This window comes from Lipotes vexillifer, unplaced genomic scaffold, assembly GCF_000442215.2.
Source record: "Lipotes vexillifer unplaced genomic scaffold, Lipotes_vexillifer_v1.1 scaffold86, whole genome shotgun sequence".
NCBI lineage: Eukaryota > Metazoa > Chordata > Mammalia > Artiodactyla > Lipotidae > Lipotes > Lipotes vexillifer.
The window spans coordinates 1,673,659-1,687,370 of NW_006785406.1; the positions used below are offsets into that span (position 1 = coordinate 1,673,659).

General features: G+C 38.1%; 1 protein-coding gene across 2 annotated transcripts in view; it reads right to left on the reverse strand.

Annotated features, from left to right (window-relative positions):
- Positions 1 to 13,712, reverse strand: part of PPP2R3A (protein phosphatase 2 regulatory subunit B''alpha) — a 164,785-nt gene that overhangs the window by 63,543 nt on the left and 87,530 nt on the right. For both annotated transcript variants that reach the window (XM_007457542.1, XM_007457543.1), the window contains exons 8-9: positions 1,833 to 1,881; positions 1,284 to 1,373 (exon numbers count right to left, since the gene is read on the reverse strand). In XM_007457542.1, the coding sequence (XP_007457604.1) occupies positions 1,284 to 1,373; positions 1,833 to 1,881 (139 nt within the window). The remainder of the gene's footprint in view (positions 1 to 1,283; positions 1,374 to 1,832; positions 1,882 to 13,712) is intronic.

Here is a 13,712-nt window from a genome sequence, read left to right on the forward strand (position 1 = left end):
AAAAAAAAAAAAAAAAAAAAAAAAAAAATTCAGCCTCACTAGCAATCAAAGAAATGCAAAAAAGATAATACTAAATTCTTTACTTATCAAATTTGAAAATATTTTTAAGAGGAAGATACCTAGTGTGAATAAGAGTTATAGGAAATATGCTCAGTACTTTCTTGATAAAGGTATAAAATGATAGTTCTTCTGAAAATCAATTTAATAGTTTTTATAAATGCTCTTAAAAATGTCTACACCCTTTAACCTAGCAATTCCTTTCCTGGGGAATTTATTTTAAGGAAAAATATAGTGGATGTTACAACTATTTAAAACTACTAGAGGATATTAGGAGATAACATTCCAAAGGATTAAATCTAATCCTATGGAATTAATTAACCTACATGTCCAAAGAGAATGTAAAAGTTTATATGAAAAAGACTGTACAACACATACCAATTTTTAAGTGTCTTTTTCTGAGTGTTAGAATTATCAGTATTAAAATTTATTTTCTTCTGCTTTGTTCTTCTGCCATGTTTTCTAAGTTGTCTACATGAACAACAAATTACTATCTTTGAAATGGACAACATGCTGCCCATGAAATAAATTAGTTTTATTTCCATTTCAATGATTTCCAAACCATAGATCCAACATTTAGATAACTTTTTGAACTAACATGCAGACAGCTGAGTCAGTAATGCCAGCAAGCAGCATCAGGGACTGCAGACTCTCCCTCCCTTGGTACTGAGCAGAAGCTATGTGCAGGACACTGTGTTACACAAGCTAGGAATAAAAAGAAGAGAGGGACATAGATTTTTGTGTCCCTCTCTTCTTTTTATTCCTAGCTTGTATAACACAGTGTTAAAGAGGTATAAGAAACAGATGGATAAACTCACAGCGACAAATCAAGGTATGCCAAGGAAAGGGAGAGATGATTCTAACCGGGAGAATGAGGGTGTGTTCTAATATACTAGTCATCCACAGTTTGCTCTTCTTTCCTCTCCAATTTACTACTGAACAAGGAAGATCATGAAACAACTAAAATCCACAGTATCTATTCCCATATTCCATATAAATGCTTAATATCCTTCAGGGCCAGCTCACATGTCACTTCACCTTTGTTTCCAGGGGTAAGAGCACTTCTCTTGATACACTGTGGCTGTACATTCAGTCTGAGGGCAGAGACTAAGTCAAACCCATCTTGGCACCCCTAGTTGAGCTGGCACTCACTAGTATACATCATGAATTTTTCAAGCTTTGCTCATGTGTTTAAAATCTTGGCAAAGGAAACTCAGAAGTCATACCTGGTGGGGTTCCTTTTGTCTTCCTCAGAAATCAAAAACCAAACAAAATCTGCATAGCTCATTCTTCCCTCTTTCTGTACTGTTTTTCCCCTGAAGAAAACACATGGTTATAAAGTTTCCTGAGCAATTACTCAGATAAATTTAGTACTATGAGAGACTAAGAAATAAAGTAACATTTCTTTGGAAATTAAGTTAAAAAAAAAATAGAATGCTGGAAACCTCATAAAGGGCAACCCCTTCCATTGCCTATCTTATTTTCAAATGCCTAGAAGATGAAATCAGAAAGCATCTGTAGATATGAAGAAAGAAATCTGGTTTCTAATTTGAATACAAATAATCAGCAGGTTAAATACTGTTACCTGTATTTAGATAAAGGACTATTGCCCATATATTAAAGAATTACCGCCATCTTGTATGAAGCCACAACTGCATGTTTTGTAGGTATTATCTGACCTACAGCACTGACAAATTATGCAGGAAGCCTTGCTAAAATGACATTGTTAAAGTATTACTTGTAGTTCATTTTAAAACTCAAATGCTTTTTCTTACCTTGTTACTGCCCCAGAGAATATCCTTTCAATAATCCTGTTTGATGAAGCTAAATGTAAATAAAAAGTACAAAGCTAGTTAAAACATGCTCCAAAAGGCAATATTTTTGGCAAATTTATTTTCAAGTAGCCACAAGCTAAAACTTAATAATCTTCCATGATGAGAATATGAGTAGTTAAATTTTTACTTATGTGTAACTGATACTTTTTGAAAGCAGGAATTTGAGATGGCTTACTCAATCAATCAATCAATCATTTAAAAAATAACAGGCAAATGGATGTGCCTGACAGCTGGGATATATTAATATAGTTGAGCATTGAATTGGTTCCGAATATCCTAACAACTAAGACAAAAATATACAAAATTTGTATTGATCTTGTTATCTAATGAGACAAGACAACTTTTCCCCTAAAACAAGACAGATTTTATCCTAGCATTAAATTCAAGGGGGGGAACTGATTGTTGGGGAATTTGAGTAAAACAATGGAGAACTGTTTTTCAGGTAGAATTTTATAAAAGATACTAAAACATACCACAAATACTTTTCTTATATTCTCATCCTATAAAAATCCAGGATATAACATGATATAACATACAATTTTTAAATAAATTCCATCAGTGTTTTATTCAGAGGGACGATTATGTCTTAAGATAGTATGTTGCTTTTGATGATAGATCCCAGGTAATCTATATCAGTGTACCTCATTGTGAGTTCGAAGTAACCAAAAGCATTAGTTAAAAAAAGGGAGATAACAGTGGATCTCAGACCTAGGGATGTAGTGAGGATAGGAATCTGTTCTTTTAACAAGTGTCCCAGGCAATGGCATGCACACTAAAACTTCAGAACCAGTGATGATATCATTAGAGTTAACAGCTACCAGCTCTAACTCTTCTGCACAGCGTTAGGTACAGTCAACATAAAGGTTAATTAATTTGGTTGAAGAATGTTGAGAATATGTGTCAGCACTGCCATTTCTGGCCACATACCAAATGTTGAATAAGGGCCCCCTAGAGTTTGTTGAGCACTGGTTTATGGGGTTAATAATTTGAAAATAAGAGGAAATAGAACAGAAGAGGGCTATATAGGAAAGGCAATGGTATTTAATTCTGAAGCTAAAGTCTTTTTGAACGTCTTTCTTTAGAGTTAGAAGGTTTAAGCTCCTAAAACTTAAGATCATGTTGTCCCATTAAGGACAGATTAGTGGGTGGGCAATTACACAGAGTTTCAGTGGCTCCTGCATTATGCAGGCCTAGATGCCCGCTTTTCTGGACTTCATTCCTTTAACTGCCTCTAATGAGTTACTCTATGTGTATATACAGTATTTTAGGGCTTAATGAGAACTTGGTTATGCCAGCCAGAGAAGGCGCTTTAGAGCCCACAGGGTTTTGTATGACCTCTGGAGATGAGCTCACGTTATACAGATGATCTGGCCACTGGTAATTAGAAGGTGCACAGCTAACAAGGTTGGCCTGACACCCCTATAAATATCTCCATCTTTATGCTATTCTTGTAACAGGAAGGTATGACTATAGGCATACCTCAGAGATATTGTGGGTTCAGTTCCAGGCCACCTCAATAAAGTGAATATCACAATAAAGTGAGTCACATGAATTTTTTGGTTTCCCACTGTATATGAGTTATGTTTATTCTATACTATAGTCTATTAAGTGTGCAACAGCATTATGTCTTAAAAAAATCAATACATATAACTTAATTAAAAATCATTTATTGCTAAAAAATGCTAACCATCATCTGAGCCTTCAGCAAACTGTAATCTCTTTGCTGGCGGAGGGTCTTGCCTCAATGTTGATGGCTGCTGACTGATCAGGGTGCTGGCTGCTGAAGGCTGGGGTGACTGTGGCAATTTCTTAAAATAAGACGACAATGAAATCTGCCACATAGATTGACTCTTCCTTTCGCAAATGATTTCTCTGTTACATGCAGTTCTGTTTGATAGCATATTATCCACAGCAGAAGTTCTTTCAAAATTGGAGACAATCCTCTCAAACCTTGCTGCTGCTTTATCAACTAAGTTTATATAATATTCTAAGTCCTTTGTTGTCATTTCAACAATCTTCACAGCATCTTTACCAGGAGCAGATTCCATCTCTGGAAACTGCTCTCTTTGCTCATCCATGAGCAGCAACTCCTCATCTGTTAGTTTATCATGAGATTTGCAGCAAGTCAGTCACATCTTCAGGCTCCTCTTCTAATTCTAGTTCTGTTTCTACCAAATCTGCAGTTATTTCCTCCACTGAAGTTGTGAACCCCTCAAAGACATCTATGAGGACTGGAATCAACTTCTTCCAAACTCCTGTTCATGTTGATATTTTGACCTCTTCCCATGAATCATGAATGTTCTTAATGGCATCTAGAATGGTGATCCTTTACAGTATGTTTTCAATGGACTTTGCCCAGACCCATCAAAGGAATCATCACCTATGGTAGCTATAGTCTTATGAAATGTATTTCTTGAGTAAGACTTAAAAGTTGAAACTACTCTTTGATCCATGGGCTGCAGAATGGATGTTGTGTCAGCAGGCATGTAAACAACATTAATCTCATTGTACATCTCCATCAGAGCTCTTGGGTGACCAGATGCATTGTCAATCAGGGTCGTACATATATATTTTTTTACATCTTTATTGGAGTATAATTGCTTTACAATGGTGTGTTAGTTTCTGCTTTATAACAAAGTGAATCAGTTATACATAAACATATGTTACCATATCTCTTCCCTCTTGCGTCTCCCTCCCTCCCACCCTCCCTATCCCACCCCTCTAGGTGGTCACAAAGCACCGAGCTGATCTCCCAGTGCTATGCGGCTGCTTCCCACTAGCTAGCTATTTTACGTTTGGTAGTGTATATATGTCCATGCCAGTCTCTCACTTTGTCACAGCTTACCCTTCCCCCTCCCCGTGTGCTCAAGTCCATTCTCTAGTAGGTCTGTGTCTTTATTCCTGTCTTACCCCTAGGATCTTCATGACATTTTTTTTCCTTAAATTCCATATATATGTGTTAGCATACGGTATTTGTCTTTCTCTTTCTGACTTATTTCACTCTGTATGACAGACTCTAGGTCCATCCACCTCATTACAAATAGCTCAATTTCGTTTCTTTGTATGGCTGATAATATTCCATTGTATGTATGTGCCACATCTTCTTTATCCATTCATCCAATGATGGACACTTAGGTTGTTTCCATCTCCTAGCTATTGTAAATAGAGCTGCAATGAATATTTTGGTACATGACTTTTTTTGAATTATAATTTTCTCTGGGTATATGCCCAGTAGTGGGATTGCTGGGTCATATGGTAGTTCTATTTGTAGGTTTTAAAGTAACCTCCATACTGTTCTCCATAGTGGCTGTACCAATTCACATTCCCACCAGCAGTGCAAGAGTGTTCCCTTTTCTCCACACCCTCTCCAGCATTTATTGTTTCTAGACTTTTTTTTTAACATCTTTATTGGGGTATAATTGCTTTACAATGGTGTGTTAGTTTCTGCTTTATAACAAAGTGAATCAGTTATACATAAACATATGTTACCATATCTCTTCCCTCTTGCGTCTCCCTCCCTCCCACCCTCCCTATCCCACCCCTCCAGGGGGGTCACAAAGCACCGAGTTGACATCCCTGTGCTATGCAGCTGCTTCCCACTAGCTATCTACTTTACGTTTGGTAGTGTATATATGTCCATGCCTCTCTCTTGCTTTGTGACAGCTCACCCTTCTCCCTCCCCATATCCTCAAGTCCATTCTCCAGTAGGTCTGTGTCTTTATTCCTGTCTTACCCCTAGGTTCTTCATGACATTTTTTTCCTTAAATTCCATATATATGTGTTAGCATATGGTATTTGTCTTTCTCTTTCTGACTTACTTCACTCTGTATGACAGACTCTAGGTCTATCCACCTCATTACAAATAGCTCAATTTCGTTTCTTTTTATGGCTGAGTAATATTCCATTGTATATATGTGCCACATCTTCTTTATCCATTCATCCGATGATGGGCACTTAGGTTGTTTCCATCTCCGGGCTATTGTAAATAGAGCTGCAATGAACATTTTGGTACATGACTCTTTCTGAATTCTGGTTTCCTCAGGGTATATACCTAGTAGTGGGATTGCTGGGTCATATGGTAGTTCTATTTGTAGTTTTTTAAGGAACCTCCATACTGTTCTCCATAGTGGCTGAACCAATTCACATTCCCACCAGCAGTGCAAGAGTGTTCCCTTTTCTCCACACCCTCTCCAGCATTTATTGTTTCTAGATTTTTTGATGATGGCCATTCTGACTGGTGTGAGATGATATCTCATTGTAGTTTTGATTTGCATTTCTCTAATGATTAATGATGTTGAGCATTCTTTCATGTGTTTGTTGGCAGTCTGTATATCTTCTTTGGAGAAATGTCTATTTAGGTCTTCTGCCCATTTTTGGATTGGGTTGTTTATTTTTTTGTTATTGAGCTGCATGAGCTGCCTGTAAATTTTGGAAATTAATCCTATGTCAGTTGCTTCACTTGCAAATATTTTCTCCTATTCTGAGGGCTGTCTTTTGGTCTTGTTTATGGTTTCCTATGCTGTGCAAAAGCTCTGAAGTTTCATTAGGTCCCATTTGTTTATTCTCATTTTTATTTCCATTTCTCTAGGAGGTGGGTCAAAAAGGATCTTACTGTGATTTATGTCATAGAGTGTTCTGCCTATATTTTCCTCTAAGAGTTTGATAGTTTCTGGCCTTAAATTGAGGTCTTTAATCCATTTTGAGCTTATTTTTGTGTATAGTGTTAGGGAGTGATCTAATCTCATCCTTTTACATGTACCTGTCCAGTTTTCCCAGCACCACTTATTGAAGAGGCTGTCCTTTCTCCACTGTATATTCCTGCCACCTTTATCAAAGATAAGGTGACCATATGTGCATGGGTTTATCTCTGGGCTTTCTATCCTATTCCATTGATCTATCTTTCTGTTTTTGTGCCAGTACCATACTGTCTTGATTACTGTAGCTTTGTAGTATAGTCTGAAGTCAGGCAGCCTGATTCCTCCAGCTCCATTTTTTGTTCTCAAGATTGCTTTGGCTATTCGGGGTCTTTTGTGTTTCCATACAAATTGTGAAATTTTTTGTTCTAGTTCTGTGAAAAATGCCAGTGGTAGTTTGATAGGGATTGCATTGAATCTATAGATTGCTTTGGGTAGTAGAGTCATTTTCACAATGTTGATTCTTCCAATCCAAGAACATGGTATATCTCTCCATCTGTTTGTATCATCTTTAATTTCTTTCATCAGTGTCTTATAATTTTCTGCATACAGGTCTTTTGTCTCCTTAGGTAGGTTTATTCCTAGATATTTTATTCTTTTTGTTGCAATGGTAAATGGGAGTGTTTTCTTGATTTCACTTTCAGATTTTTCATCATTAGTATATAGGAATGCCAGAGATTTCTGTGCAATAATTTTTTATCCTGCTACTTTACCAAATTCATTGATTAGCTCTAGTAGTTTCCTGGTAGCATCTTTAGGATTCTCTATGTACAGTATCATGTCAACTGCAAACAGTCACAGCTTTACTTCTTCTTTTCCAATTTGGACTCCTTTTATTTCCTTTTCTTCTCTAATTGCTGTGGTTAAAACTTCCAAAACTATGTTGAATAAGAGTGGTGAGAGTGGGCAACCTTGTCTTGTTCCTGATCTTAGTAGAAATGCTTTCAGGTTTTCAGCATTGAGGACGATGCTGGCTGTGGGTCTGTCATATATGGCCTTTATTATGTTGAGGAAAGTTCCATCTATGCCTACTTTCTGCAGGGTTTTTATCATAAATGGGTGTTGAATTTTGTTGAAAGCTTTATTTGCATCTATTGAGATGACCATATGGTTTTTCTCCTTCAATTTGTTAATATGGTGTATCACACTGATTGATTTGCGTATATTGAAGAATCCTTGCATTCCTGGAATAAACCCCACTTGTTCATGGTGTATGATCCTTTTAATGTGCTGTTGGATTCAGTTTGCTAGTATTTTGTTGAGGATTTTTGCATCTATGTTCATCAGTGATATTGGCCTGTAGTTTTCTTTCTTTGTGACATCCTTGTCTGGTTTTGGTATCAGGGTGATGGTGGCCTCATAGAATGAGTTTGGAAGTGTTCCTCCCTCTGCTATATTTTGGAAGAGTTTGAGAAGGACAGGTGTTAGCTCTTCTCTAAATGTTTGATAGAATTCGCCTGTGAAGCGATCTGGTCCTGGGCTTTTGTTTGTTGGAAGGTTTTTAATCACAGTTTCAATTTCAGTGTTTGTGATTGGTCTGTTCATATTTTCTATTTCTTCCTGATTCAGTCTTGGCAGGTTGTGCATATCTAAGAATTTGTCCCTTTCTTCCAGGTTGTTCATTTTATTGGCATAGAGCTGCTTGTAGTAATCTCTCACGATCTTTTGTATTTCTGCAGTGTCAGCTGTTACTTCTCCTTTTTCATTTCTAATTCTATTGAGTCTTCTCCCTTCTTTTGTTGATGAGTCTGGCTAACGGTTTATCAATTTTGTTTATCTCCTCAAAGAACCAGCTTTTAGTTTTATTGATTTTTGCTATTGTTTCCTTCATTTCTTTTTCATTTATTTCTCATCTGATCTTTATGATTTCTTTCCTGCTGCTAACTTTGGGTGTTTTTGTTCTTCTTTTTCTAATTGCTTTAGGTGCAAGGTTAATTTGTTTATTCAAGATGTTCCCTGTTTCTTAAGGTAGGATTGTATTGCTATATTCTTCCCTCTTAGAACTGCTTTTGCTGCATCCCATAGGTTTTGGGTCGTCGTGTCTCCATTGTCATTTGTTTCTAGGTATTTTTTGATTTCCTCTTTGATTTCTTCAGTGATCACTGCGTTACTAAGTAGGGTATTGTTTAGCCTCCATGTGTTTGTATTTATTACAGATCTTTTCCTGTAATTGATATCTAGTCTCATGGCATTGTGGTCGGAAAAGATACTTGATACAATTTCAATTTTATTAAATTTACTAAGGCTTGATTTGTGACCCAAGATATGATCTATCCTGGAGAATGTTCCATGAGCACTTGAGAAAAATGTGTATTCTGTTGTTTTTGGATGGAATGTCCTATAAATATCAATTAAGTCCATACATTAAGTTTAATGTATCATTTAAAGCTTGTGTTTCCTTATTTATTTTCATTTTGGACGATCTGTCCATTGGTGAAAGTGGGGTGTTAAAAGTCCCCTACTATGAATGTGTTACTGTTGATTTTCCCTTTTATGGCTGTTAGTATTTGCCTTATGTATTGAGGTGCTTCTATGTTAGGTGCATAAATATTTACAATTGTTATATCTTCTTCTTGGATCGATCCCTTGATCATTATATAGTGTCCTTCTTTGTCTCTTCTAATAGTCTTTATTTTAAAGTCTATTTTGTCTGATATGAGAATTGCTACTCCAGCTTTCTTTTGGTTTCTATTTGCATGGAATATCTTTTTCCATCTCCTCACTTTGTCTGTATATGTCTCTAGGTCTGAAGTGGGTCTCTTGTAGACAGCATATATATGGGTCTTGTTTTTGTATCCATTCAGCCAGTCTGTGTCTTTCGGTGGGAGCATTTAGTCCATTTACATTTAAGGTAATTATCGATACGTATGTTCCTATTCCCATTTTCTTAATTGTTTTGGGTTTGTCATTATAGGTCTTTTCCTTCTCTTTGTTTCTTGCCTAGAGAAGATCCTTTATCATTTGTTATAAAGCTGGTTTGGTGGTGCTGAACTCTCTCAGCTTTTGCTTGTCTGTAAAGGTTTTAATTTCTCCATCAAATCTGAATGAGATCCTTGCTGGGTAGAGTAATCTTGGTTGTAGGTTTTTCTCCTTCATCACTTTAAATATGTCCTGCCACTCCCTTCTGGCTTGCAGAGTTTCTGCTGAGAGATCAGCTGTTAACCTTATGGGGGTTCCCTTGTGTGTTAATTGTTGTTTTTCCCTTGCTGCTTTTAATATGTTTTCTTTGTACTTAATTTTTGACAGTTTGATGAACATGTGTCTTGGCGTGTTTCTCCTTGGATTTATCCTGTATGGGACTCTCTGTGCTTCCTGGACTTGATGAACTATTTCCTTTCCCATATTAGGGAAGTTTTCAACTATAATCTCTTCAAATATTTTCTCAGTCCCTTTCTTTTTCTCTTCTTCTTCTGGAACCCCTATAATTCGAATGTTGGTGCATTTAATGTTGTCCCAGAGGTCTCTGAGACTGTCCTCAGTTCTTTTCATTCTTTTTTCTTTATTCTCCTCTGTAGTAGTTACTTCCACTATTTTATCCTCCAGGTCACTTATCCGTTCTTCTGCCTCAGTTATTCTGCTATTGATCTCTTCTAGAGTATTTTTAATTTCATGTATTATTTGTTCATTGTTGCTTGTTTCATCTTTAGTTCTTCTAGATCCCTGTTAAATGCTTCTTGCATTTTCTCTATTCTGTTTCCAAGATTTTGGATCATCTTTACTATCATTATTCTGAATTCTTTTTCAGGTAGACTGTCTATTTCCTTTTCATTTGTTAGGTCTGGTGGGTTTTTATCTTGCTCCTTCATCTGCTGTGTGTTTTTCTGTCTTCTCATTTTGCTTACCTTACTGTGTTTGAGGTCTCCTTTTTGCAGGCTGCAGGTTCGTAGTTCCCGTTGTTTTTGGCGTCTGTCTCCGGTGGCTAAAGTTGGTTCAGTGGGTTGTGTAGGCTTCCTGGTGGAGGGGACTAGTGCCTGTGTTCTGGTGGATGAGGCTGGATCTTGTCTTTCTGGTGGACAGGTCCAAGTCTGGTGGTGTGTTTTGGGGTGTCTGTGGCCTTTTTATGATTTTAGGCAGCCTCTCTGCTAATGTTTGGGGTTGTGTTCCTGTCCTGCTAGTTGTTTGACATAGGGTTTCCAGCACTGAAGCTTGCTGGTCATTAAGTGAAGCTGGGTGTTGGTGTTGAGATGGAGATCTCTGGGAGATTTTCACTGTTTGATATTACGTGGAGCATGGAGGTCTCTTGTGGACCAGTGTCTTGAAGTTGGCCCTCCCACCTCAGAGGCACAGCAGTGACTCCTGGCTGCAGCACCAAGAGCCTTTCATCCACATGGCTCAGAATAAAAGGGAGAAAAGGTAGAAAGAAAGACAAAGGATAAAATAAAATAAAATAAATGTAAAATAAAATAATTAAAATAAAAAATAATTATTAAGAAAAAAATTTTTTTAAATAGTAAAAAAAAAAACAAAAAGAAAAAACGGACAGAGAGAACCCTAGGACAAATGGTGAAAGCAAAGCTATATAGACAAAATCTCATACAGAAGCATACACATACACACTCACAAAAAGAGGAAAAGGGGAAAAAATAATAAATCTTGCTCTCAAAGTCCACCTCCTCAATTTGGGATGATTCGTTGTGTATTCAGTTATTCCACAGATGCAGGGTACATCAAGTTGATTGTGGAGATTTAATCTGTTGCTCCTGAGGCTGCTGGGAGAGATTTTCCTTTCTCTTCTTTGTTTTCACAGCTCCAGGGGTTCAGCTTTGGATTTGGCTCCGCCTCGGCATGCAGGTCGCCGGAGGGCGTCTGTTCTTTGCTCATAGAGGACGGAGTTAAAGGAGCAGCTGATTCGGGGACTCTGGCTCACTCAGGCCAGGGGGAGGGAGGGGTGCTCATGCTGGGCGAGCCTGCGGCGGCAGAGGCCGGCAGGACATTGCACCAGCTTGAGGCACGCCATGCGTTCTCCCGGGGAAGTTGTCTCTGGATCCTGGGACGCCTGGCAGTGGCGGGCTGCACAGGCTCCCCGGAAGGGAGGTGTGGAGAATGACCTGTGCTCGCACACAGGCTTCTTGGTGGCGGCAGCAGCAGCCTTAGCGTCTCATACCCATCTCTGGGGTCCGCGCTTTTAGCCGCAGCTCGCGCCCATCTCTGGAGCTCCTTTAAGCAGCGCTCTTAATCCCCTCTCCTCGCGCACCAGGAAACAAAGAGGCAAGAAAAAGTCTCTTGTCTCTTTGGCAGCTCCAGACTTTTTCCCAGACTCCCTTCCCGGCTAGCCGTGGTTCACTAACCCCTTCAGGCTGTGTTCACGCCACCAATCCTCTCCAGTCAGGGTCATATTTTGAAAGGAATCTTTTTTTCCTCAGCAGTAGGTCTCAACAGTGGGCTTAAAATATTTAGAAAACCATGTTGTAATCAGATGTGCTGTCATCCAGGGTTTGTTGTTCCATTTGTAAAGCGCAGGCAGAAGAGATTTAGCATAATTCTTAAGGGCTGTAGGATTTTTGGAATGGTAAATGAGCGCTGCCTTCAACTTAAAGTCACCACCTGTATTGCATTAGCCCCTAACAAGAGAGTCAGCCTGTCCTTTGACGCTTTGAAGCCAGGCACTGACTTATCCTCTCTAGCTATGAAAGTCCTAGATGGCTTTTTCTCCCAATAGAAAGCTGTTTCAGCTACATTGAAAATCTGATGTTTAGTGTAGCCACCTTCATTATCTTAGTTAGATCTTCTGGATAACTTGCTGCTTCACCATGTACTTTCATATTATAGAGACGGCTTCTTTCCTTAAACCTCATGAACTAACTTCTGCTAGTTTCAAACTTTTCTCCTGAAGCTTCCTTACCTCTCTCAGCCTTCACAGAATTGAAGAGAGTTAGGGCCTTGCTCTGGATTAGGCTCTGGCTTAAGGGAATGTTGTAGCTGGTGTGGTCTTCTATCCAGACTACTAAAACTTTCTACGTATCAGCAAAAAAGGCTGTTTCACTTTTTTTTTTTTTTTTTCTTAACCACATCATGCAGCTTGTGGGATCTTAGTTCCCCAACAAGGGATTGAACCTGGGCAGTGAAAGCACCAAGTCCTAACCACTAGACAGCCAGGGAATTCCCAGTTTCACTTTCTTATTCATGTGTTCACTGGAATAACACTTATAATTTCCTTCGAGGACTTTTCCTTCACATTCATTCACTACTTGGCTAACTGTTGGCACAAGAGGCCTAGCTTTCAGCCTGTCCTGGCTTTCAACATGCCTTCCCCTCTAAGCTTTCTAGCTTTTGATTTAAAGTGAGAGATGTGCCACTCTCCCTTTTACTTGGACACTTAGAGGTCATTGTAGGGCTATTAATTTGCCTAATTTCAATATTGTTGTCTCTCAGGGAATATGGAGGCCCGAGGAGAGGGAGGGAGATGGGGAAACACTTGGACAGTAGAGTACTTAGAACACAAACAACAGTTATCAATTAAGCTTGCTGTCATACAGGTGTGGTTCATGGTCCCCCCAAACTATTACAATAGTAACATCAAAGATAACTGACCACAGGTCACCATAAAAAATATAACAATAATGAAAACGTTTTGAAATATTGTGAGAATTACCAAAATGTGACACAGAGACATGAAGTGAACAAATACTGCTGGAAAAATGGCACCGACAGACTTGCTCAATGCAGGGCTGCCCCAAACATTCAATTTGTAAAAAATGCTCTCTGAAAAATTCAATAAAGCAAAGTGTAATAAAATGAGGTACATCTGTAGTTGAAGGAAGAATACAATACTAAAATGCTTGTTTATCAAATAAATACAATTTAGTATTTCCTCTTGATGCCTGGTTGGCACCTGAGTTTTGTGAGCTAGAACTCTGTTTCTTAAAATGGAAAGTTCTATGAAAACTGACATATAGAATGAACCTTTTCTTAAGATGTATACTACTAGTCACAGATATACCAAATATCAGAAGCAAAATTCGAAGTATTTATTTAAGATTTGTACTTTGCTACATCTAAAAGGCTAAGGGCTTATTTAAAAAATCCATAGTATCTGAGAAGACATTTAAGAACAGAACAGGGACAATCTTATGAGAGAAGAATGAATCAATGTATCTTGGTGCTTGGTTAAGAATATTCAATCCAA